The following is a 27,437-nucleotide window of genomic DNA, read 5'->3' on the forward strand; positions in this document are numbered from 1 at the left end:
GGCTAATCGACCATTGACAAGGTCGGTTCGATCTCATTCCACAAGAGCTGTGGCAGCGTCTGCAGCTTTGTTTGCAGGAGTGACCCTTGAGAACATTTGCCGTGCTGCGACATGGAAGAATGTCCACACGTTTACAAGACACTACTGCCTGCAGTCAGCAAATCAGGATGATGTGGCAGTGGGCCAAGCTGTTTTACGTCACCTGTTTCCATAAGAAGTATATTCAGGTACTAATTTTGACTTATTTCATATAATGTACATACAATTCAATAGATTGCTTATAATATGCAGACATATGTTAACATATTGTGTGTTTTTATGATGCCTAAAGTTCCTTTCCAGAAGGAGATTGCACAATTTCTATGTTGAATCTGAACATGATTTATTAATGGATCAATCTTTAGGCGATTGTTGGTTAACTATACATTCATGGGGGTGTACTACAATAAGTCTCCCACCACCTGCAACCGACTCTGCCTGGCTTACTGCTTGCTATTCTGATTCAGGCATGTGAATCTATGAAAGATACCCCAATACCGGATAAGAAAACAAGTTACTTACCTGTAACTTCAGTTATCCAGTATTGGTATCTTTCATAGATTCACATGCACCCACCCTCCTCCCCGGAGAGTCAGTTCTCTAAGTTTGGGATACTTGTTCCCACTTGTGCTACGAAAATCTGAGGAGAGCTGGCTCTGCAGGGAAGGTTCTAGAGGGTGCTGTAAGCTGATTGGTTGGAGCAAAGACTTTGGTCTTTTTAGCATAATGATGTAGATAGGCTACTATAATCTAGGCCTCCGGCCTTTTCTAGGGCCTACTACTACAAAGTGCTTTTGGCACTGCTTTTTTATTTACCGTGGGACTCCCGCCTCGACGACGGGGAATGATTCAGGCATGTGAATCTATGAAAGATACCAATACTGGATAACTGAAGTTACAGGTAAGTAACTTGTTTTCTTATACAGGGGAGACCTACTCCATGTTTCCTGGAACATACAGATGTCGAACATATCTATGAAGTCGTTCCATTCTGGATTTGCCATATTTTTTTGGAGCCCCGCTATGTTCCAGGAAAGCAATTTGATCATATTTGTGTTTGTAACCCTCTCTGTTAACTACTTCTGGAGCTAATCTTCCAACTGCTGTTGTTAGGGGATATTGGGCTTTGACCACTTCATTAGACCTTTCTTCCCCCTGAGGGGCAACCTAATCATTAATCTTCATAGCCTCCATATCTATAAGACTTGTAGTGGAATTGATCAGATGCTTGGACTTGCGCATATTGTGTGTTTGTGTTACACTATTCAGATAGTTATCCTTTGATGGTCAGTCTATGTTGTTAAGACCCGATGCATCCTCGGGCCTAGATTTAGACCATAGAGGTGCGTGTCTGATTTGAATATTGGAATTCCTGGAGGGGGGCATGTCCTATACTCTAAGGCTACTAGGTTCTCTGCAATTGCTGTTACCAACCTGTATCTCAATAGTCTGTTGACGAACTAGGCAAGGAAAGTCTTTTAATATTAATCATATCCTCCCTGATAACTGATCTGCACCCTCACATGGCGAAGCCAGTGAATGGCTTTATTGCGTATGGATTCGCTGTTCTCATAGGTGTTAGCAGCTCCAAGCTTAGTGACCCCAGTCATGTAGACAATACCACAAGGGGATCTGTATGGTGTATTTATCTGATTGTTACTCCAATTAGTTGTTTCAACCATGTCACTATAATATTTATTATCCCCCTGCAGGTCCCTACATTGTGATTTTGGCCTCCTCAGTTTTGCTACTTCGGCATATGAACCCGAGATGTTTTGCCTGGCGGGCATTTTAGCTAGAGGGTTTTGAGCTGGGATTTTGGGTCGTGACTCTCCTACAGTTTTAGAGACACATAATGGGGCTGTTCCTATGTTGGGTTTAGATAGGGCTATTCCTGCTGTTTGATTTGGTGGGGCCGATCGCGAAATCGGGGCTTTTACCGGGTTGGACGCTAACACTGAGTGTGGAGTGTTTGCTATGTGTAGTTCCTCCCGTTTTGTAAAATCCATCGTGATTTTCCTAATAAAAGCTATATCTCTTTCCAGGTTTTCCATTTTCATCATGATTAGATTATTAAAATTCGAACATCTGGAGCATTCACCTGGACTATTCACAGCCTCCACAGCCCCCCCCCCCCACCGGCCCTTGTGATAAGACCTCACTTAATTCCCTTCATTCCCCTTCCAACACTGAAAAATGATTAGTACAAGTGATAGCATGTGAAATGGGTATCACCTGCGAAGACCTGTCTATATTCCCAATTGATATAGCCGGAAGTTCGGCATTAACACTTATGTTTACCCCTCTTGGTGCCTCTGTAACATTTACCTCAATGGGGCTAGCAGAGTTAGAATGCATTTAATCTACTGAGCACTTGGATTTTGGTCTCTTAGAGAAAATAGCTGGGATCACTTTGCTCTTTTTCTGTAGTAAACCTTCGACCAGGGGATCAGGGATATCCACATTTCTTAAGGTAGGTGCCGTCAATAAAATGTCCTCGCAATCTTCAACAATGGATTCGATGCTTGACATAACACAATTAGCGGCGCATGTAGTGACTTTTTTGACTTCTTCCTTTTTTTAGTTGTAATGACAAGTGCTCCCCCCCCCCCGCACCCCCCTTCCATGCCTTCCTTTTGTCCATTGATTTCTACAAATTTCCCTGGTAAGTGGGATAATATCCAACAACTCGAAGGTGGCCCAGCACTATCTTGTGTATCAGGGGACAATCAACTTGTCGAATAAGCACAGTACCTTTTTGATATCGGTGGTCTGAGTTCTCACATGTAAGGGGGGGGCTCTGCCCTGCCTCGGTCTGCCTAGGACGGCCGCAGACAGCCCGCCCTTGTCCTGGGCTTCTCACGGCGACGCGAGGGCTGAGATCGATTTTGAAGCGCATCCGGGCGCGTGATTGGCGGTGTCGTCTGCTTCTGCTAGGGAGCCTGGGGCATGTAGTTTCACCTCCTCCTCACTGCGGCCGCTGAGGTGGTGTCGCGGCGGCAGGAGGGAGGTCAGAGGAGCCCAGGGACTAGGCACACACAAGGTGAGGATGTCACTTGCCCCACACACCTCGGAAAAGCCCCCGCTTTACCGGGGCTGAGTTCGATTTTGAAGCGCCTCCGGGCGCGTGATTGGCGGTGTCGTCTGCTTCCCCTAGGGAGCCTGGGGCATGTAGTTTCACCTCCTCCTCACTGCGGCTGCTGAGGTGGTGTCGCGACGGTAGGGAGGTCAGAGGAGCCCAGGGACCAGGCACACACAAGGTGAGGATGTCACTTGCCCCACACACCTCGGAAAAGCCCCCCAAACTTTAGATGAACTCCGCAATCTGGGCTTTACCATAAATTACAAACATTCCAACTACAGTGATTACAAATTAAACCCTTTCTAGGGGCAATCCTGAACTCAACAGTATATGCTTATCCCAGTCCGGCTCAAATCCAAGCTTTTCATTATCTCCTGCCTCTTTTCAAGCCAAATGGTCGCTAACAGTCCGCACGATCATGCGCTTGTTGTGTACGATGGCATCTTGTATGGCCATTGTATTGCACGCCAGACTTTACATGCATCCACCCCAGGAATGTTTAGCAGAGCAGTGGTCCCAGGCAGAGGGTCAATGGGAGGATCTAGTGTTAAAGGCCAGAGCACATCACTGTCTGCAGTGGTGGAACAGCAAAAATTTGCAACAGGGCAGGCTTTTTCTAGACCCTATTTGACAGGTGACAGTTTCCATGGATGCATCCATCACAGTCTGGGGAGCAAACCTACCAGAAATCCATGTACAAGGTCTGTGGACCCTCTACAACAAACATCTCACATAAAGTACCTGAAGCTGTTGGCGATTAAACTAGCTAGCTTTCAAGGCGTTATTCTGCCACATTAATCCCAAAACAGTCCTGATCAAAACAGACAAAATGACTGCCATGTTCTACCCTCATAAACAGGGAGGCACGCATTCACCCCAACTCCAACATTAAAACATGAAAACAATTAAGTAACTATTGTCTTAAATTAACGCCCTGGTAAGCATCCTGTTTTTTGTATCTTAAAGCATTAAGGAATTATAGTCTTCAATGTATGCCCTGGTAAGTGGTAAGCAGCCTGTTTTTTTGTATCGTGGATCTAAAATTTCCAACACTGAATTTATTGCTTGATATTTATCTTTGGATTTTCACATTAGCACAAAGCATTTGGTAGTTAGCAACACACCGCCAAGTTAAACTTTTAGCAGAGTATCTGTCTGGAGTGGACAGCAACCTTTCAGACCTGCTCAACAGGATGCAGCAACAAGCCCACTAGTGGGAACTTGTTTTGCTTCTTAGCTGAACCCAAAAAAGAACTCAACTCTCTCAAAATAAGCCAAATATATTTACCACTGCACCTTTAAAAAACACATGTAGAAAAAAACACATCACTCTCAAAATGAGACAAATAAACTGATCAAGGTGCTGTCAAAATGAAACGTGTTTTTATTAATACAGCACTTTTAAAAGGAAGACCAAAAATATATATATAAAAATATATATTTCTAAATAAACTTTCAGAAATGGAAAAAGTCATATATAGAAGGCATGTATACAAAGCAGAAAAACATGAAATATGCACATGGAGCAATGAAACTTATCCAGTATTGGGGTATCTTTCATAGATTCACATGCTTAGAATCCTCCCCGCCGACCAGGTGGGAGTCTTGCGGTACAATAAAACATATACATTAGTCATAATAACATCACACCATAGGCTATAGTAGATAGCAAAGTCACTACACTAGCCTATCTTAGTCCTTTTGCAAAAAGAACCAAACTTGGAAACCAGCCAATCAGGCAGCAGCACCCTCTTAGAACCTTCCCCACAGAGAGACAAACCCTCAGATTTTCTACCGCACCGCGTGTGTTAGGGAGTCTCCCAGAGCTCTGCTCAGTTTTTTCCTTAAACCTTTTCTTCTTGAGAGAAAAAATGTCTGATTCCTCCAAGAAAAGTTTGTTTTTGGCCTGTTCATGTGGGAAGAAGAGATTACACTTTGAGGATCCACATAAAGAATGTATCTATTGCCTATACCCAGTTCACAAGGTCAAGGATTGCAGGATCTGTAAAACCTTTCCTGCCAAGACCTTGAAGGATCGAGAGGGACGACTGCTAGTTTGGCTGGAGAAGTTAAAGGCATCATCTGAGGTGGTATCTGAATGAGAATGCAGTGTAAGTCCTCAAGCCTCCACACCCTATCCAAGTAGAGGGATAGATCTGGAGATCCTCCTGAGAAGCAGGGTAAGACCCTGAAGAAATCTCACTCAGAGATTGGTCACTCTTCCTCAAAAAGAAATCCTCATTCTCTTCTGAGGTAAAATCTGGAGAAAAGGTGAAGGTTTCATTGAAAATACCTCAAAATCTCTTCCTGAGCCTCTGTCGACATCTAAAACCTCTTCGTTGACGAGAATCTCCACAGAAGCTGAGTGGATCTTCAGTGTCAACCATCGACTATGATTGTACTCTGAACGACGAGTCCGTCGACGACCACATCGTCGACAATGACTTTTCCGTCGACGACATCCATGATGACAACGTCGACGATGTCATCTATTACAGCCATCTCCACAAAATCTGATTCGCCATCCATGTATATTCCAGCAACATTGAAACGTAAAAAACCCGCGCCTTTACAAATTACGCCAGTTTTGAGCTCCAAATTATCATTATTTTGAGGAATCTGATGATGATTATCCCTTTGGACAGGCACATGACCCTTCTCAACTCAGAATAAAATATCAAGAGGATGATGATGATGAAGAAGAGTTTTATGAACCATGTGAGTCTTTGAGAGGACCTCAAGAATCGTTCCATCAAGAAACTATGGTTCAGATGCCTGCAACTTTGCTTCAAAACCTTACAGCAATGTTAAAGGGCTATAATAGCCGTTTTACTCCAGTCGCAGCTCCAGAAAAAGCTCCTGCACCTACAGAGATGCAGCCTGCGACCCCTGCAACACCAGTTTCTGATCCCCAAGTGACGTTTCCTTCACAATTACTGCAAGATGATGACGGAGACACAGTGGCAGAAGACTGAGACATTCCAAATTTGCCCACTACCGTAGATGAATGGGACGAATATCTTATCCCAACACCAGCTTCACCGGTTCCTCTAGCTGTTGACTCCCCTCCTGAGGACATAGGAGATTTCCATGCAATTATGGAAAGGGCAGCCTCTAGATTTCATCTTTCCATGCCAGTACAGAAAACAGAGTGTTTTCTGTATGATTTTAAAGATCTGTACAGGAAATCCACCCGCTCAATCCCTATAATTGATCATATATGGGAGGAGGGAGTAAAGATCATAAACTCAATTTTCCATTCCTGCGATACTCCCTAGGATTGACAAAAAGTACAAAGCGCCAGATGACGCACCTGCCTGCCTTTCTGGTCACCCTAAACCAGACTTTGTTCTCTCTCAAGCAGCGCAGAGAAAATCTCGGAATCCTTCTGTTCCAATAGCAGCTCCACCTGACAAAGATGGTAGGTGCCTTGACAACATAGGCAAGCGCTTTACCACCATGGCGGGCGCTACAATTCAAGCTACGAATTGTTTAGCTATCTTAGGCAGATACACTCGACAATTGTGGTCGGACATTTCGCCTTATATAGAGTATTTGCCTGATGACAAGAAAATAGAGGCAAACAAAATTCTCATGGAAGGTGAAAGAGCTGCTTCTGAAGTCCTAGATATCTCTATGGATATAGCTTCTCTGGGATTTTGCAACTCGCCGGAGCAGCTACCCTTAGACGTCAAGGCTGGCTGATATCCACTAACTTTCGCCCTGAAGTCCAAACAAAAATTCTGGACATGCCTTTTGATGGCGGCCTCTTATTTGGTAAACATATCGATGACACACTGGAAGAAATAAAAAAGGACACAGATACTGCTAGATCATTGGGTACCTTGCAGTATAGAAAGACACCTTTCCGAGCAGCACGAGGTAGATGTTCTTACACTTTTCGTGGAGGTCACCAGAAGTACCAGCAACAAGGTGGCCAGGGTCGATACGGATATAATTATCAACAGCAATCTTATAGAAGTCCTCCAGCGGCCGCTTACAGACAACAGGGCAGGAAACATCAACCTCAGGGCACAGATTCTGCCAGAAAACAGTGACCCTCCCATTGCAATTGCGCCAGATATGCCTCCAGTATTTAAAATTCCCCAAATTTCCCAACATTTCAAAAATTGGAAGAAAATAACCACAGACAAGTGGGTATTGGATATAATAAAATTCAGTCATACCCTGGAGTTCACCAAATTTTCCCCTCCTCATCCACCTTTAAAGAAAAACCCACCGCATATTTCTCTACTCAGAAAAGCGGTGAAAGCTATGTTGTCAAAAGGGGCGATAGAAAAGGTTCCTCGCTCTCAAACAGGAAAGGGATTTTATTCTCGCTTTTTTCTGATAAAGAAAAAATCTGGAGATTGGAGACCACTTTTGGATTTGAGAATGCTAAACAAATACCTTCAGAAAAAATCCTTCCGCATGGTAACACTCCAGGAAATTCTTCAGCTTCTAGATCATACAGATTTTGACAACTTTAGATCTCCAAGATGCGTATTTCCACATTCCAATTCATCCCAAACATCGAAAGTTCCTGAGATTCAGTGTGGCAGGTGCACATTTACAGTTCAAAGTCCTTCCATTTGGCCTGCGCTCGGCTCCAAGAGTCATCACCAAATTTCTAGCTCCGGTAGTAGCTCATCTCCGGCTGCAAGGCATCCAACTATTCCCATATCTGGACGACTGGCTGATAAAAGCTCCATCTTAAAAAGGAAGTGGAACTCGCACAGCTTTTTGTTCAATCGGTAAAGTAGCAAGGTTGTAATGTTCTGTAGGGTGCTCAAAGGAAATCACTGTCTGGCCAAGCAGTGAGAAATCCACAGGAGCTAATACGTTGCTCCCCCTCTTGGGAGAGGGCACCTTCAAGCACAACTTAAGGGGGACCACGGGGTCTTATTCCATAAACGTAAGGTTCAAAAAAAGTTTATTCCAAACGCACGATGGTGTTCATCCAACATTCACAGTTTATTAAACTCATTATAAGTTCATGGCTTAAAGTGAATCACTGGGTAGTTGGTGGTCAAAATATCTTGATCAGCAGTGCATTGTTACACAGGATAGCAAATCCCGATGCATTTCGGGCCACGCCCTTCCTCAGGGGATTACTTTGAGGGTAACGCGTGTCTCCTGTAAGCGTCCATCCTGCTGGCCCTTCAATCTGCTTCAAAAGCTCCATCTTTTCATCAGGCTTCTCTCGCAACAGCAAAATGCCTGCAAATTTTTCACTCTCTGGGCCTCTCACTAAACGTCCAGAAATCAAGCCTCTATCCTTCCCAAGTAATTCAATTCCCGAGTTAAACTTTTCTAGACACTTTTCAAGACAAAGCATTCTTGTCCACAGACCGAATATCTCGCCTCATCTCTCTGACATCAGATCTTCTAAAAAGAAAGTTCGCTTCAGTGAGAATGGTCAAATCTTTTCTGGGGATTTTATCATCGGCAATTCTGCTAGTGCCTCAAGCGCTGTTAAAAATTTGTGGTTCTAAATCTCAGGTTCGCTCAACGACCTAGTTCAAGTAACTCCAGTTATGAAAAACTATTTCTTGGTAGAGGTTTTCCAAGAATGTCTCCGTAGGGCTCAGTTTTCAACCTCCAATTCCGGATTTCATCCTCACTACGGATGCTTCCCTGGAAGGTTGGGGTGCACATCTTCAAGACCTCAGTATAAGAAGAAAATGGTCTTCAGCAATGGCAAAAATGCACAACAATCTTTTTGAGCTTTAAGCAATTTCCATTGCCCTGCAGTCTTTTCTACCTCGACTCCAAGGGTCTACAGTTCTCATCAGAACCGACAACACCCCTTGCATGCATTATTTAAACAAGCAAGGGAGTACCAGATCTCACATTTTGTCCCAGGAAGCTCAAAACATCTGGAAGTGGCTTCTCTTGCACAATATTGCAATCAAGGTGGAACATCTTCAAGGAGTCCAGAACACCTTGGCAGACACTCAGCAGAACAAAATCTTGCCACAAATGGGAGCTGAATCAAATGATTCTGGACAATGTCTTTCAGAAGTGGGGCAAGCCAAATCTGGATCTCTTTGCCACCAAGAGCAATTGGAAGTGCCCTTTTTTCGCAAGTTGGGAACTGGAGAAGGGCTCCTGGGGAAACGCTTTCATGATGAGATGGACGGGAATTTTTGCTTACGCGTTCCCTCCTTTTCCTCTGATCCCGAGGCTTCTACACAAGATAAAGAAGGAACCATGCTGCATGATTCTGATTGCGCCGATATGGCCACATCAGCACTGGTTCACAGAACTTCTCCTTCTCTCCAAGTGCAAGCCATTCCGCCTTCCAATACTACCGGATCTGTTGTCAATGAGCGAAGACCAGATTCTTCATCCTTGCCCAGCTCAACTACAAATCCATGCTTGGTTTCTGGATTCACGGACTTCAAGGATATAAACTTACCTCAAGAATGTAGAGACATTCTGAATAAAGCAAGAGCCCTTTCCACATTACGGGCCTATGCCTTAAAATGCAAAAGATTCTGTCACTGGTGCTGCAGCAACAACTTGCATCCGCTGGAATGTTCTTCCGATAAGGTTCTGCCTTATTTATTGTCATTATCTAAATCTGGTCTCATGTTCTCTTCAGTTAAATTGCATCTGGCCGCAATTTCTACATACATGTGATCCTCAGGAGCAGCATCACTTTGTTCCAATCGTCTCATTAAGCAGTTCCTGAAAGGCCTTTTCAGAACTTTCCTGCCTATTAGAGCTCCTCATCCAGAATGGAGGCTGAATCTGGTTCTACAACAATTGATGAAACATCCGTTTGAACCCATTCATAAAGCAGCCTTAAAATATCGCTCTTGGAAGACAGCTCTCCTATTAGCACTCACCTCTTCCCGACGAGTGAGTGAAATACAGGAGTTCACTATAAAACAACCATATTTGAAGTTTACCAATGATTATGTCCTTCTGAGAACTAATCCCACGTTCATACCTAAGGTTCCTACTTCATTTCATCTCAACAAACCTGTGATATTGCAGACATTCTTTCCTAATCCGTCTTCAGCGGTTGAAAAGTCATTACATACACTGGATGTCAAAAGATGCTTGTAATTCTACATATCTCGGACTGTGTCCATCAGAAAACCTTACCAGTTATTTCTCTAGTATGGTTGTCACAAGCCAGGATCAGCTGTATCAAAAGCTACTATCTCAAGGTGGATTGCATCCGCTATTCAATTCAGCCATTTCAAGGCAGGCCATTCATTGTCAAATAAGCCTAAAGCTCATTCTACCAGGGCAGTGTCCTCATCTACGGCATTGTTCGCTGGTGTGTCTCTGGACAAGATTTGCCGGGCTGCAACCTGGAAAAGTGTGCACACTTTCACTCTGCATTATTGCCTGGATCTGGCAACAGAGGCTGGGTCAGCAGTTGGGCAAGCAGTACTACGAAACCTTTTTAGATAAGGTAAGCCTTATGATAAGAGATATTGTTTTCTGCCATTGTACAATTCTTTCTTGTATATAACTATTGTTGCATACATGTATGACTTACTCTTATTTTAGTACAGATATGTACATATATATATATGTATATATATATACTTTTGCACTGGTTTGGTAGGGTGTATTTTGGATTTTTCTTATGATACCCACCATCCGCTATGCATCTATGTATTGTTTACAGCTAGGTACTCTGATTCTAAGCATGTGAATCTATGAAAGATACCCTAATACTGGATAAGAAAACGAGTTACTTACCTGTAACTTCAGTTATCCAGTATTAGTATCTTTCATAGATTCACATGCGACCCACCCTCCTCCCCGGAGAGGCTTACCTTAGCATTATGGCATACTTATTGTCACTTGTGCTACGAAAATCTGAGGGTTTGCCTTTCTGTGGGGAAGGTTCTAAGAGGATGCTGCTGCCTGAATGGCTGGTTTCCAAGTTTGGTTCTTTTTGCAAAAGGACTAAGATAGGCTAGTCTAGTGACTTTGCTATCTACTATAGCCTATGGTGTGATGTTATTATGACTGCAATGTATATGTTTTAATGTACCGTGAAATTCCCACCTCGTCGGTGGGGATGATTCTAAGCATGTCAATCTATGAAAGATACTAATACTGGATAACTGAAGTTACAGGTAAGTAACTCGTTTTCTTATAGCATATATACACAAAGTAAGTAATAGAAATACATCACCGAAAGAGTCTTACAAAATTCTGGCCAGCTCGACTGGGGAGCCCTTTACAGTCATTCATAAGTCTCAATTGGGAACACCGAAGTTCCCTGTGACAACGTGTCCGTTTCACAGGTGAGCTCCTGTCTGAGAGCCAAGAGTCCCTGTCTTTAATACCTTTTACTCAACCGAAGGAGAGATTTCTAGAAACCTTTACCCCATACTTCTGTTGTGAAAGCTAGGCTGACCTTACCGGTCTGCATAGTGGTCACTCACAGAATCTGGTGAGACCCTCATGTTTGCTTCAAGGCAGAGCTGTACATTCCATACATTTCTCTTGCAAAAAAACCTCAACCCTGTAAATGGTACCAAATGTGCGTCCCAGATGATGTATTCCAGCTTACTCTGCACGGTGAAGAGCGAGAACAGGTGAAGAGCGAAAACATCCCCTCCCCACCTTGCAACTGCATGAAAGTACAGAACATGGAGTCAGTTATGCAAAATGTGATCAATGTATTTTTTCTCATAGCATCACAGAACTTCACCCTCAAGTCCTACTACCGTACTGCCAACATTGGCGTTTTCCAAACATGGAACTGTTCGCCGCTACCTAAAATGCAAAATGTCCAAGCTTCATTCACCTCTAGGTTCCCACACACGCAGTCCAAGGTAGTTGCATTATCAATGAACTGGTGAGGGATATTTGCCTATGCTTTTCCACCTCTCCTGCTATTTCCATATGAGGCCAGGAAACTACGGCAAATCTCCCTCACATTAATTCTAGTAGCCCTCACTTGGGCCAGACAACCCTGGTTCACTCTCCTCCTTGAGCTCTGTTGTTTCCCACCAGAATCGCCTCAGCAGGCAGTACCTTCTCACTCAACACCAGGGAACTCAAAGGCATCCCAATCCCAAACTCAGCCTAGTGATTTGGCTCCTGGAATCCTAGAGTATGAGTACCTGCAATTGCCCCCTGGGTGCATGAAAATCCTTAGGGAGGGTCATCTGCCTACCACTAGGGCCCGTTAGGCTGCAAAGTGGAAAAGATGTGTCCACTACTGTCTTCCCAAAAACATAAATCCTCTAAAACTAAAAATACAGGACATTGCCTGCTACCTTCTTAACTGCTCCGGACTGGCCTACACATCTCTTTGCTTACACTTGGCTGCTGTACAGTATACTTGGAAAACAGTAACACCCCTCCCTCTTCAGGTTCCCTGTAATTAAAGCTTTCATTTCATGGTAGGGCTAAAAAGAGTCTACCTTGAATCCCATCCTTGAATCTTAATATAGTCCTCACCCCCTTCTTTCTTGTCCTTTACAGTTTCTGTCCTGAAAAGTAGCTTTCTCAGTCACTATTACCTTCTCTAGACATATGGGATTCAACCGTTTTTGCAAGGTATATTCGGGCAGGGTAGTACTTAGGACTAACCCAAAGTTCCTTCCCAAAATGTTATGTTTTCACCTTAACCAAACCATAGAACTGCTGGTTTTCTTTCCACGTCCAGCAACAGTAGCAGAGCGAGTATTTCATACACTAGATGTTAAGAGCTCCTATATACTCTATTGATAGGACACATCCATTTAGCCAATTATTTGTGTCTTTTTCCAAACCTCGTTGAGGGAGTGCTATTTCAAAACAAGGAATTGCTGGCTAGTCTAGTGTATTCAGACTTGCTATGCCAAAGCCAAAAGGTAGCTCCCAGGCCACATTCTACTTGCAAAAAAGCAGCTTCAATGGCTTTTTTGGGCAGCATTCCAATAGCTAACATTTATAAAGCTGCTATATGGTCTACACCGCACACTTTAACTAAACGCTATTGAGTGGCCATTCTACAAAACAGCAGGCCCAGGTGGAACAAGCTGTATTGCATAGACGTTCCCAATGTTCTACAGCATCCTCTGGCTAGCCGCAACTTTACAGAGGAAATTGCTTTTTAGTCTGTGCACAGCATGTGCATCTGCAGCTACACATCCCATGAATAAAATATTATTTATCCTTTAGACGTTTGTTTGCGGCATGAAGTGCTGTAGATTCGCATGCACCACCATCTTCCCCAAAAGCCCTCTGTTGTTGCAGATCCCGCATTTTTCACTTACTTTTCTCTTTTTACTCCATGAACCTCTTTCTGCTTAATTTTACTTTTTATCCTACACCCGCTAAGCAGGAAAACAATCTTACTTTGGAGTCTGTGTTCATACGTCATACTGCCTCGGGTAGGAATCACTATACCTTGTGACTTAGACTTTTTCGAACAAAAACAAGTTGTACACTGGGCCTGATGCTCAAATCACATCAAATGTAGTCATTGGCTGCACATTATACGGTGTCAAGGGCACATTGGGCTAGGCGGAAAATACGGGATTACTGCTGATGTTGGGTAGATGAGCCATTGCAATGCACATCTTAGTCCCTAGAAACCCTCTCCTCTCCACATTGGTGTAAAACATGTTATGTAGTAGGTGACTTTCCAAAGGTTACAGTTAAAGTTTAGGAGCAACATTAAAGATACCTTTGGGTCTTGGAGGTGTCCAAGCTTAGGTTCACAAGTGAAAGATCACAGCCATCCTAGTTGGAGCTTACCCATCATAAAACATTTGGTCCATTGAATGGCAGAGGGCATCCTATGTCCAAGTGTCTGGTGGTTGAGAGCATTAACCAATGCAGAGAGGTTCAGAAAGATAGTCGTTCTACCACCGCTACCGCCACCACCACCACCACCACCACCATCACCACCATCACCATCATGGTTTTGCTGTGAAAGTATTTCTTCACTGTGTGTTTTTATTCCTTAAAAACATCCTTGACTTACCTTCATTAATTTTGATCTGAAATCATGATACTCTGTTGTTGCTTGAGCTGTAAAATGAAAATAAAGTGCAACAAGTATGTCTTTAAAACGAGTAGATCTGATTGTAAGTCTTCTCTTGGTTTTTATTTTAGTTTCATATTGCATACAACAACGAAAAAGAACGACCTCTGTTTTAACATGAACAATTCAAAGACTTCTGCAGTTAACTTTGGAATTTTGTCGTATAGACCTATATAATCTGAACTGTAACTCTTCTCCATTGTTTGCAGTGTTGCTTCATAACACCAGTGCTAAACACAAAATGAACTAAGATATGCAGGTCACCCAAATATGCTGCCTGATATGTTGAGGAAACTCCATTCAGGATTTTTTTCCCTGTCCCCCAAAATTCTATAGACATACTTTTAGACTACAGGTCATTATAGTTGAGCGGTTCTCTCCTATACTATGACTTTAAACTAGCTCTGAAGAAGTTCCACTATAGAAAGGGATTGAAAAAAAATTGTTTGGATCTCAAAATGTACTGAGGAATAAAGGCAGGCTTTTAAATTGAGTATTTAACTTGAATGGCACACTCCATACTATTGATTTAATGGTGAGGAATCCTTAATGACCCAGCTCCGGAATATAAGATGTGACACGATCTTCCCTCTGCAATCCATGGGAAAGAAGCTAATGAATTCATAGTATGCAGGGACTGTTTTCAGATGTCTTGCGTTGCAGTGTTGCCCATGCCGCGGTCAGTTTGGTTTGGGTTCTTGGTGCATGTCTGATATCAAAAAATGTTCTTCGAACCATAATGTTTTAGTTCCATACAGTAGCCTCAGTTTGTTTGTTGCACCTTGTTGGGTAGAAAGAGTTCCATGCTTTTTTTGCATTTGCCTTGTTAAGGTTGCAAGGCACAAGTATCCCCCAAACCATCCTTAATTAAATTTCGATCTAAAACTTTATAGCAAACGTTTTTCTTCTTCTGTGTTTCAGATGCAGTATGTTTTTATATATCAAGCCCTCCTTGAGCACTATTTGTACGGAGACACAGAGCTGGAGGTCACATCTTTAGAGTTCCATCTACAGAAGTTATATACCAAATTCCCAGGGTCCATCAGTAATGGTTTGGAGGATGAGTTTAAGGTAAGTGTTTCAAGAAGATTAGGCTGCTATTATGTTTTTTTCAAGAAATAAATTATAGGGCAAAAATAAATTCAATCTCAATACTGAAAGCTGTCCATATGTCAAAGGACTTGTGTTAAAAAACGGTGTTCTTTAGAGATTAAATTAAGGGTATGCCTAAATACTATTTTGGATCCCTTAGTTCATTTTACTATTATGTTGGCTTCATAAATTTAATGTACATTATATGGCCCGGGATGCCCGCCACCCCTCCCAACACCAATTCCCCATGGGAGGAGACAGACACAGGTTTGAACTTTTGGAAGGCGGGGGGGAGTTAACCCCCCGGCCGTATTTATTAAAATATGAAACAAAAATTTAAAATTTTTGAATTAAAACGTTTCATGAATCATGTACAATTTTATCTTCCATTACATTTTGATGAAGACAAGTTCTTGGCTAACCTTAACAAATCTCTAATACAAAGGTTTCCTAGCCGAGTCTAGCATCCTGAAAATGCATAACATTCTAAAATAAAAGTGTACAACCTAGCATTAAGGGCCAACGGCAAGGTCTTAACCGGTGTCAGATCCCTACTACCAAATTCCCGCCCTCACGGTGTGAGTGGCGCATGCGCAGAGGACTTTACCCTCGCAGCCAACTGTAACTTCCCTTGTCGTGGGGGCCCCCTTTCACTCGACGCCATCTTAAGGTCGTCCGAGATCTCGTGCGAGGTATCCGTAAGAAGGACAGCGTGGACTCCTCCCCCCCCCCCCCCCCTCCCCACACTCTCTTCCGCCCGAGCGGATATCCGGCCCCCGGGAAATTCTTCGTAGGAGGGGCATATAGCCGTCTCCCCCTGGGAGGGGCCTATGGCCGTCTCCCCCTGGGCGACCCATCCGTAGTGGGTGCCCTCCCCCCCCCCCCCCCCCGTGGGAGGGGCCAATGGCCGCCTCACCCCGGGCGTTCCCATCCATACTGGGTGGCGCCCCCCCTAGGGACCTTGAAATCACTGCTCACCGATCATGATCTTACCGCCACAGGCCGGATAGTTGACCGACTATCCGGCCCCCCCACACCTCCTAAAGGTCATGTCTCCTCAAAGCCACTAGCCATGCTATGAAGTCTCCTATGAGTAAGTCATTCCCAGCCCTGGACAGGTGCACCCCATCATTCAAATAATAGTGATCACCCCGAATACACCCATGGGAAATGCTTTGAAAATGAGTGGAGCAAAACCGTTTCTCAATCTTGTTGTCGACCCTCTTTACCGAGTGGTTCAAGGCCGACACAGAGATACCCCCCCGCCAGATTCTTCTGGGGATCATGTGGGACCAGGCAATCGTACACCCCGGGAGTCTTTTGGCCAACCAGCTGACTGCTGACAATATGTGCTCTACTAACACCCATCTTCCCAGTCTTACCAAGTCATTGCCTCCCAGATGCACTAGGATTACAGATGGCGGTGACCTGTGCCGCCCTAGAAGTTCCTCCACAAAGCTCTGTAATTGGTCAAAACGGAGGCCTCCTTGCCCATGGAAGGTCACTCTGAACCCATATTCCTCAGATGCGTGAGTCGCGTCACCTGCCTTGAATATGTCCCCAGCGTGCCTCACGTATGAGTGGCCCACGACCCATACCACATGACCTCCAGTCGGTGATCTTTTCCCGCTGGTCCTCTGGTGTTGGGCCGATCCCAATTTTCGCCCCGCGTCACAGGCTTGCGAAACTGTAATCCAAACAAAAGACAACAAGCGTGAGTGCATTTCATCAGTCTTTTATAACATGTGCAGTCGCACATACCTCTTGAAACAGTTCGACGACCAACGGCCTAACTGTTTCACTTCCTCTGGACACAGACCCCGAGCCGTAGCCTCCGTAGCGGCCCCTATTCTCAATGAGTGGGTCCCAAAATCACACGGGTTCAAGCCCGCCGCTGCAATCGTAATTGCCAGCACCCTCCGAAATTGAAATCTTGTCAGCGGGGTGCCGTCCTTGTGTCTAAACAGGGCCCCCCCCCAAGTCGTCAACCTATGCGCCATGTAGGCCTCCAAATATCTTACCGGACAACCGGGGTTCCCCCGGGCGCGCTGGAGCACCACACTACTCCCCAAAGCCTCCTGGTCTGTCTTAGACCTGGCTATCGAGATCAGAAGAGAATCGCCCCGTATTTGGACGTGATCCCTGCATACACCTCCCCCCCCATATCCTTTTTATTCCTCGCCACGAGTTCACTTACCCGCATAGCCCCATGAAATGCCAATGCGAAAGCCGCTCGGAACAGAATTACCTCACTGGGCGAGGAGCATGTCTCATCCAGTTTCGCTAGTAGCAAGGACAATCTGTCTAACCCAATCGGGTGCCTTTTATCCTGCCTGCGACCCTCCAGGCGCTGCCAGCCCCGGAGTGCCTTCCTGACTAAGAATGAACCCGTTGGGTCCCGTATCCCGTGGAGCTGTGCCGTGAATTATATGGCAGCCCTATACCTGTTGGCGGTTGCCGCCGATCGGCCTTCCTTGTGAAGTGCCACCAGAAACCGGAGGAAGGACTCTTCCCGCCCCCAGCTATGCCCCCCTACCGGCCCTAAAAAGGCGCAGTATGAACGGAACGCTCCTTCATAAGCTTTCCTCGTCCTGGGTGCTAAACTGGCTGCCACGAGGTCTTGTAGTCCGGGGCACCGATCTGCCATAGTGCTTGGGGAAAGGTGCCGCCACTAGTTCCGCTGTGGGTAGATAACCCATGAAAGCCTGCATGTGTGAACGAGAGAGTGCATCAGTCGCATTATTCAGTACACCCGGCACATGCCTTGCCCTGAATTGTACATTCAATCTCATGCATCGCAATACAATTTCTTTCAACAATCTTAAGATCCACTTGCAGCGTGCAGCCTGGTGATTAATGCACTCGACCACTGTCATGTTGTCTGACCAGAACACCACTGAGCGGTCCCTAAAGTCTTCCGGCCATGCCATCAGAGCCACCCAAATAGGGAATAGCTCCAAGAATCCAATGTTACCTCTTAGGCCACATGAGTGCCACCACGCCGGCCATGTTTGTGCCGACCATCGGTTTCCAAAGATCGCGCCAAATCCCACGCTCCCCGCCGAGTCGGTCCACAACCCCAGTTCGTCCGACGAGGCTGGGGGTTTGTTCCACACCACTTGACCGTTGAAATCCGCCAGGAATGCCAACCAAATGCGCATGTCCTGGTGAACCTCTGCCGACAGTCTAGTGCGGTGGTGTCCTTCCTTAAGGCCCACCATAGCCTGTGCTATGGAACGTGAGAAAGGGCGAGCCATCGGCATCACTCTCAAAGCAAAATTAAGCTGACCCACTGTCTGTTGTAACTGGTGTAGGGTCACCTTATCTTTACGGAGACATTGTACCAAGGAAGCCCTGAACTTGGCCACCTTCTCAACTGGCAGACGGAAACACCCCTCCACTGAGTCTAGCTCAATCCCCAGAAACTCCAGTGAGGTAGATGGCCCCACCGTCTTACCTGGCGCCAATGGGACCCCAAACTCCCGCATGAGTGTGCAGAAGTCCTGCCGCGCTTGTGCACAGTCCCGAGTGCCCGCCGGACCTAGGAAAAGGAAATCATCCAAATAGTGCATCACCTGTCTATGCCCTGTGGCCTCGGTGAACGCCCATTCCAAAAAGGAGCTAAACACTTCAAAATAGGCACATGAAATTGAACAACCCATGGGCATACATTTATCCATGTAATATTTCCCTTGAAACGTGAATCCCAGCAGGCGCTGGTCCTGAGGGTGGACCGGGACTAACCTGAATGCAGATTCAATGTCTGATTTTGCTAACAATGCCCCGGGGCCCAGGCGATACAACAGAACGACTGCGTCATCAAACGATACATACCTCACTGAGCATACCTCGGGGTCAATAGCCTCATTTACCGAGGCCCCCTTAGGGGCCGATAGATTGTGGATGAGTCTATACTCCCCCGGGTCTTTCTTCGGAACCACTCCTAAAGGAGAACACACAAATTCCGCAACTGGCGGGCAGACAAATGGCCCTGCTACTCGCCCCAAGCTGACTTCTTTCGCTATCTTTCTGGCGGCCACCGCCGGGTTGTGCTGAATCGACAGTTGGTTTTTACAAGAGGGGCTCCCCCGAAAATTTCCCGCCGGGATCTTGAAGCCATACAGAAAGCCATTCCTCAAAGTCCCGGCGGACACATGATCTGGGTAACGGTTCAGCCAGGGGGTCAAAGCCAAGATATCAATGGGCGAAGATGTTTGCTTCCATGGCACCACATCAATCCTGCTTGGATCCCCCCTTTCCTCCCACACCATTGGTCTTGGATCGGCAACTGGCTTCCGGGTGTGAGGAATTCCCACAGCCCGAACAAGCATGCCGGAACCTACACGTTCCTTGAGGCCTGGTACAGGTTCCTTTGTTGAATCCCCAACAAACCCCACGCTTGCCTCCATTCCCACCGGACCTGGGATGTGGATCCCCCCTGGCGCTTGCCCGAAAGGGCTGTGACGGCTTCTGATGGAATGTCCCAGAGCCACTCGTGCTTGGAACCGACGTACCCGCCGGTCCCGGCAGGAGCTGAGCATGCCATGACACTGTGTCCAGACAATCCCATTTCTAGGCCTCGTTAAACTCCTTCGCTTTTCTAAAGGTAACATCGTAACCCTTCCATTCATTTCCCCCGTACATTGCATGGAAATTCATGATCCTGTTCTGATAACATGCTAAGTCAGTCAACACTTCCGGTTTACGCTCACCAATAATTGCTGTAAAAATAGAAAAGGCCCTGACCCAATTCACCATGGTCTCATCGACCCTGAATTCCGCCATCTTGGCCCGCCATACGCTGGGGTGCCACAAATCTTTCTGGGTCTTTGCATATTCTAACTCACGATGGTCAGTCAAAAGTGAAAACATGTTAATGTACTTATCTCCCCATACCATCTCTTTCGTAGCCATGGGAATGTGCTGTGATAAGCTTTCCCGCCTTGAAGGTACTGGACCCTCCCCCACCAATGGCAACGCTCTCTTACCGGCTTCAGCCGTCTTCCCAGCCGTGTCCGTTGTCTTCGTCCGACCGTCCGTCGTGACCCCCATCGCTACCTGCGGGGGAATAGAAGGCACATTCGCCGTCCCGGCATCCCTTGACTGCCATAACTGCTCAATAATTAATCTGGCTTCTTCAGCCGGGTCTCCCTCAGCCACTGCTCCCCCTGCTCCTTTCTTTAGCCATGGCAATACTGCCGCTAACTGAAGTGCCAGTTCCGGGGGCATTTGGTCATCCCTTATTGGCGTGATCACTACGGGAATTGGCAAACCCCCATCCGGTCCTGGTACCGGGCTATCTACCGGCGCGCCGGGGATGTCTGCGCCTGGGCTCGATGGAGTTACTTCTGGGACTGGGACCTCACTGGAACCTGCCCTCCCCTTCTTACTCTTCCCCTTACCCCCTGGGGTGACATTCGGCAAGGCCGGTCCTATGACTCTTTTAGGCCGCCCGAGGGGGCATTCTGGGCCGCCAACTGTTTCCTGATGTCCGCTAAGCCACGACCGAGCTGATCCACTTTACCCATTTTCCGGTCCATCACCGCTACTTGGTTCACCAAGGTGCGTAGCATCCTCTCCATCTCAAAGCTCTTTCCCGCTTTCTTGCCAGGCATGACTTCGGTTACTCCGTCCGACTTGATCCGCAAGGGTGACTCGATCTTCCACACGCCTGACACTGAAAGGAAAATAACAAAGATTACAAGTTCTCAAAATTGCAGCTTGTTCCCTAGAGGGCTCACGAGCGACGAGTGGTGCAGCCTTCAGAGCACTGGAACAAGAGGAAGCTTTGTTGGATTCCCGCTCTATTTATCCATCTGCGGGAGGGCGGGGGCCCGCCTCAAGCACGCCCATCCGTGCACGGACTTCCAGGCGGGTGTTTAGGACAACCTCTTCTGGGCGGGAGGGGCAGGCTCCGGCTACGCCGCTTCGGGCATACCCGCCGAGACACGCCCCCCCGCCCACAATGGTTCCCGGGGGATCGGGGCACCCATCCATATGTTCGGGGGACCGAGTGGTCTTCCCTTTCCATTTTTGGCTTATCTTTATTGTGAAATGTTAATTTTAAATCAAAACGCTGGTATGCCTGTATTTTTTAATCGATCTAAATACATACCACCACATAATATATATAGAGTGAACTGCAAGATTAGTGCGAGCAAAAACAATTTTCGTAACAAACGCATATTACGTAGCTGGAGCTGAACATTGGTATTTAAGAATAACTCTACAAGAGTGCATGCCGTAAAAGCCAGCGCATCATATTTTCGGAGGAATCCCGCAATGCGGAAGCGGCGGATGCTTTTAAATGTGCACCACTACAGAAGTCTGACCAGAATCTCGGCAATGGGAAACCAAGCACCTTGCGTGCACAATTTAACAAATTGGAACGCCTGATGGAGCGTGAAATCCGTAAATGGTGGGAAGCCACCTCTTTACAAAACTACTTGGAGGTGAAACGTATCCCCCGCGGATTGAGAATATACCATCATACGAAAATCCTGACCCAGCACTGCTAGAGGAATGGTCAGACTATACGACTGAAGCGTCTGCAGGCATGTTCAAAATATTGATCAAATTTGCATGGAGCGATCAAGCAAAATGCCTAAAGGAGATTGAAGAACTGGAGGCATTAATTGGAACTGATCCAGACACAGCATTAAAAGATGACTTAAGAGAGAAAATGAAGGCACGCCTTATTGCTTACCATGAAACAATTAAGATGAGAAAACACACTAAATTTAATCGAGATGCCCGAACCTATGAACAGGGAAGAATACTAACGACCAATTTGTTTACACTATCTGTAATCATTGACAAAACGATTGTAACATCTAGATCAGTACACTGTTGTTTTGTTGATTTCAAAGCGGTGTTTGATCGGGTCCCAAGGGCAGCTCTATGGGATAAATTGAAAAAATGGGGGATTCCTGAAAAACTCCTGGATGCAATAATCCAACTATAGTCACACACTTGGGTCCAGGTGAAGCTGGGATCCGGCACGCACCTCTCACAGAAAATTATGACAACCAGAGGAGTCAAACAGGGGTGCGTGCTGGCCCCCCTCATTTTCAACTTGTTCATAGCAGATCTGTCAGTTATACTCGACGAGGTAAATAGGCAGTCCCCTAGGGTCGGAGGCACAGCAATAAGCAATCTTCTTTACGCCGACGACCTGGTTCTTTTCAGTCTCACGCGAGTCGGGCTTCAAAGGCTTTTGGATAGGTTACACAGCTACACAATCAAGAACCAACTAGAGGTAAACTTAAAGAAAGCTCAAGTTGTGTCATTTGGAAGGAAACGTAAAGGCTGCGGTGTGTGGTCATACAATAATAAAAAACTAACAACTGGACGCACATACAAATATCTAGGGGTCCACTTTGATGCTAGGGGTAACTTCTCTAAACAGCGAGATGAAATCGCAGTAAAAGCCACGACCCTACAAGTTACTTTATCTCGCTAAAGAGCTGTCCGGTCCAACACTCTCATTCCTATTGGAAATTCTGAGAGCTAAAACCGGACCCACTCTTAACGTATGGGATCGAAATATTCAGGGGCAAGTTAAATACAACCCTGAACCAACTTGTGACTAAGATATACAAAAAAGTCCTCCACCTCCCCAAATCTGCCTCTGCTGCCCAGATCAGGCTAGAACTAGGCTTACTAAATTATGAGGCTTCTAACACTGGCACCTATCTAAACTTCCTTCATAAACTCAGAAAAGCAGCTAGAGGTACTTTAGAGTCTTTAATTTGGTTGGAGATCAGCCAGAAAAACCCTGGGGGTTCGTATGGCCGCCTCTTTAATGACTCTATGCGCGAAATGGCGGCGGGGGACCTATGGGCCCTTAACCCTAGCATGACCGCATTTAAAACTTGCGTTAAAATAAGCGTCAGAATGTGCTCACTAATCATGGATAAAGGGCATCTCTGCAAACGCAGCCACGCATGGGCAGTCATGAATTCTTATGGGCACATATCCCCCGCTACTTACCTCTCCTGTACCTACTCACTGCATTTAAAGCTGAGTTTTCTGGCAATTAGACTGGGGGTTTGGCGATTTTTAAAAGATCTGCCCTCATGGCTGCGATCCACGGAAGATCTAACATGTAGAGGGTGCGGGAAGACAACCGAAACGCTGGAGCACGTGGTCTGCTTATGCCCTACACTTGGGTCCCAACGCAGACGAAAACTCAAAGCAGAGTGGAACAGGTTGGGAGTACGGACCTGTAGACAGGCAATAATCTTCTCCCTGTGCCCAGAAAATACAGCTCTAAACATAGCCTTTACAACATATATTCGGGACGCATACCGCATCTTTACAGCAATGGCGAAAGGAGCAATAACTCCCCGCTCTCTCTCCTGTCCAGTGGTCTAACCCAAGCTGCCTTTTAGCTCCAAGTTTTAAGATAAAAAAAGTCACATTTTAATATATCAGTGTCACCGAGCAGCGATTAATCCTTATGGACTGCGCTTTTACTCTAGTGGCCAAATTCTTAAAATTGTTGGGTTTTATGAGTTTTAGTTGTTAAATATTTGTATATCAAACTCTCTGGTTCCTTTATTAAGTGTTATGGCTGTCTACTCATAAACGTTTAAAATTTTTAAGGTGCAATATAAATTAAGAATAGGAGTCGGTCGATTTTTCCAATTAATTGTGGTAAAATATGTCTTTAACTTTTTTAACCTTAATGTACAGATTTGAAAATTCACTGTGAAATGCTTTTAAGGATATTTTTATTTTATCCAAATAAAGATTTTTTCTTCTACTCTACACTTTTTGACCTGCTGGTTTCCTTTATTTTATCCATGGCTTTTTTGAGTACCTACTCCGGATACCCTCGCTCCCAGAATCTTTTTAACATGGTTTCTTGTTCTTGGATGTTTAATCTGTACTGCCGTTTCTTCGTGCCCTCAGTAGCTCTCCATATGGCATGCCACACTGAAGTGCTTCAGGATGGGCACTGAGGGCATGAAGGAGACGGTTTCCTGCAGTTTCTTTGCGATGTAGACTTGTTACTGTGGTACCGTCTTGCACTGTGATTAAAGTGTCTAGGAATTATATCCTTTTTCTGCTCATGCTAGATTTCAACTTAATATTGTACGAATTGTTGTTCAATTTCTTAACACAGTTAGTTGCTTCACTTTCGCTTCCTTTCCATACAATGAAAAGGTTGTTTATGTACCTCATCCACACTTTGACTTGCTCAAAGTCAGATTTAAAAATGTCTTTCTTCCTTCTGAATTACCTCCTCCCTCTTTCGTAGAAAGAGATTCGCAAAGCTAGGTGCGAAGCACGTACCCATCGTCATGCCCCGCACCTGCTTGTAGAGGTCACCATCAAACATAGAGATGTTATTGGTGAGACATATCCTCATCATGTCAGCCAACATATGGGTATGTTCCAGGAAGCATATGTCTTGCTCCTTGAGGAAGTGCGTACAAGCCTCTATACTCTGACCGTGATCAATGATGGTATACAATGAGTTCACGTCCAGGGTAATCAATGTAAACTCACCCTTCCATGTGATGCCCTATTTTTTGTTAAGGAAATCCTTAGTGTGTGTGTGTGTGTATGTATGTATGTATGTATGTGTGTGTGTGTATATATATATATATATATATCTCCATAACCCACAAGGGATCTTTTCTGAATGGTTCCCGTAGTCAGGTGGCGCATAAGCCGGCAAGACCCCAGCGCCGGTAAAGTTTACACACAATTTCCAAATTCCACGAAGGATTCAATGCGCACTCAGATAGAGGGTAGAAGACTCCAAGTTTATTTTTAGATAATCGCTACGCGTTTCGAGACCCACCGGTCTCTTGATCACACAATAATTTCTGTCTACCGCTTGCATGCATAAATAAAGTTTCAAGTGATTTCAGTGAGTAAACACAAGAGGCATTGTAAACATTTGTTTTAAATGAAAACATGGTGGCCATCTTGAAATGGAGTATATATATATATATATATATATATATATATATATATATATATATATATATATATATATATATATATATATATATATATATATATATATATATATATATATATATATATATATATATATATATATATATATATATATATATATATTCACTGAAAAAAACATCGGTTTGACACCAGTAATAGTTATCTTGAAATTTTACTGACATAAAACCATTGAAATTTCCACGTTATAGTTAGTTGGACTCACTATAGCTTGCGCGCCTGCAATGCACTGCTGCTGATGTCACATATTACATCACTCATGACATGGTAAGTGACATCACTCATGACACCATCCAGTGAATGTGTGTCTTTCTGAAAAATAACTTTGTTTTATATATGTATTTGTAAAGGTCGATGGAAGAATAAATGGTTAAATAAGTGTGTAAATGCATGTTTTAAAAAAAAAAATGATTTGTTAACTGCCTTATTAAGTGTATCTTAGTGAATACATATATTATCGAGTAACTTTTAAATATTGAAATATATGTATCAGTGTTTCACTTTGTGTAGAAGTGGCTGCATGGGTTGGTGACTGACTCACTGTTTGTATGTGTTTTGAAGACCGCATATGTGCATGACTGTATGGGTGGATGAGTGTGTATATGTGTGTGTTAGTGAGTGAATGACTGTCTCATTAGTGTCTTTATCAGTAACTACATATGTTTTAATCTATTCTATGTGAGTATTGATGTATATAAGTGAGTATATGTGAGAGCGAGAGATTGTAAGAGTTCCTGTTTAAATAAGTATGTGTTTCTATAAGTGATTGTTTAAGAGAGTAAGTATGTGTAAATTTCCATAGAAGTAAAGTGGTAGTGTGTGTATAGTTCTATATGCAAATAAATGGATGTTCAATAGTTTATTTGCATGTGTGAGTATGTGTGTGAGTAACTTTTGGATGACTGTCGGTGTGTAACAGGATGTATAGGTGTATCACTACATATCATTGAGTATATGTATGAGTGACTATATAGAACTGTTGGTGAATGAGTGGATGTGTATATAGATGGTGGAATTACTGAATTGTTTGTTGTAACTGGTATGGGTATCTCCATTTTTTGAAAATGTTAATTTCTATTTTTGAATGTGTTTTAAGGGTTACATTACACTGAAAGGAGGTCTGTCACTCTGTCACAAGGATGGTGTCATCAGTGATGTCATGAGTGATGTCACTGACCATGTCATGAGTGATGTAATATGTGACATCATCAGCAGTGCATTGCAGGCGCGCAAGTTATAGTGAGTCCAACTAACTATAACGTGGGAATTTCAATGGTTTTATGTCAGTAAAATTTCCAGCTAACTATAACTGGTGTCAAACCTATGGTTTTTTCAGTGAATTTAATAGGTTTTTTAAATGCAAATTCCTAACTATAACTGGTGTGAAACCTATGGTTTTTTCAGTGAATTTAATAGGTTTTTTAAATGCTAATTCCTTTCTATATCGAGTTTGTAACCTATGATTTTTTTTAATTTGCTGATTTGTGTGAGTATTAATTAGTATTTTTTTTATAATAATATTTTTTTTAAAAATGTTTTAATAATTTTTTTTGGGGGTGCTCTGGGTCCGCGCACCGGTAAGCTCTCCGGAAAGCGCACTCAGAGCGCTACTTGCGTTCGTGTAAAAAAATATGAATGAAAAGTAAATAACGCAAGACATTTAGTACCATACATATAAAAGCAGTTTTTTTGAAACTATCAAAACGTCACTTCGGCGCGCCGGTAAGCGCCCCCGGAAGCGCCTACGTTCGCGCCGCGTATGCGCCGCGTATGCGCCTACGTTCGCGCTGCGTATGCGCCCCGGAAGCGCCTACGTTCGCGCCGCGTATGCGCACCTGGAAGCGCTCCGGTGCGCGCAGCGTCAGCGCGTCAAGTCATGTGACCTTAAAATAACACTTCATTGGTTGCTAACAGTTTTTTTTACAAAGAATGAAATCCCCACCCATTTCCTTCACTTCTTCTTTCACTTTTGTGACTGAAAGACCTGCCTTTTTTTCTCTTCGATCTTGCTTGGTTAATCATGGCTGCCAGACCATCCAGCAGTGAAGATGAGCCTGAATTCATTGATGAAGAGCCTCCTCAGCCAAAGGTGAAAGAGCATTTCATCTGGAATTTTTTTTCCATACCAGATGGACAGAAAAAGGTGAATGCTCCAAAAGTGGAGTGCAGGATCTGCAAAAAAGTCCTGTCACGGGGTGACCCCAAAAAGAAATA

At 44.6% G+C, this 27,437-nt stretch overlaps 1 protein-coding gene across 3 annotated transcripts in view; it reads left to right on the top strand.

Annotated features, from left to right (window-relative positions):
* Positions 1-27,437, top strand: part of PTPRA (protein tyrosine phosphatase receptor type A) — a 906,420-nt gene that overhangs the window by 634,723 nt on the left and 244,260 nt on the right. For all 3 annotated transcript variants that reach the window (XM_086964286.1, XM_086964287.1, XM_086964288.1), the window contains one exon: positions 15,060-15,209. In XM_086964286.1, coding sequence (XP_086820412.1) covers positions 15,060-15,209 — 150 coding nt within the window. The remainder of the gene's footprint in view (positions 1-15,059; positions 15,210-27,437) is intronic.

The sequence above is a fragment of the Lissotriton vulgaris genome, chromosome 3_2 (genome assembly GCF_964263255.1).
Source record: "Lissotriton vulgaris chromosome 3_2, aLisVul1.2, whole genome shotgun sequence".
Taxonomy (NCBI): domain Eukaryota; kingdom Metazoa; phylum Chordata; class Amphibia; order Caudata; family Salamandridae; genus Lissotriton; species Lissotriton vulgaris.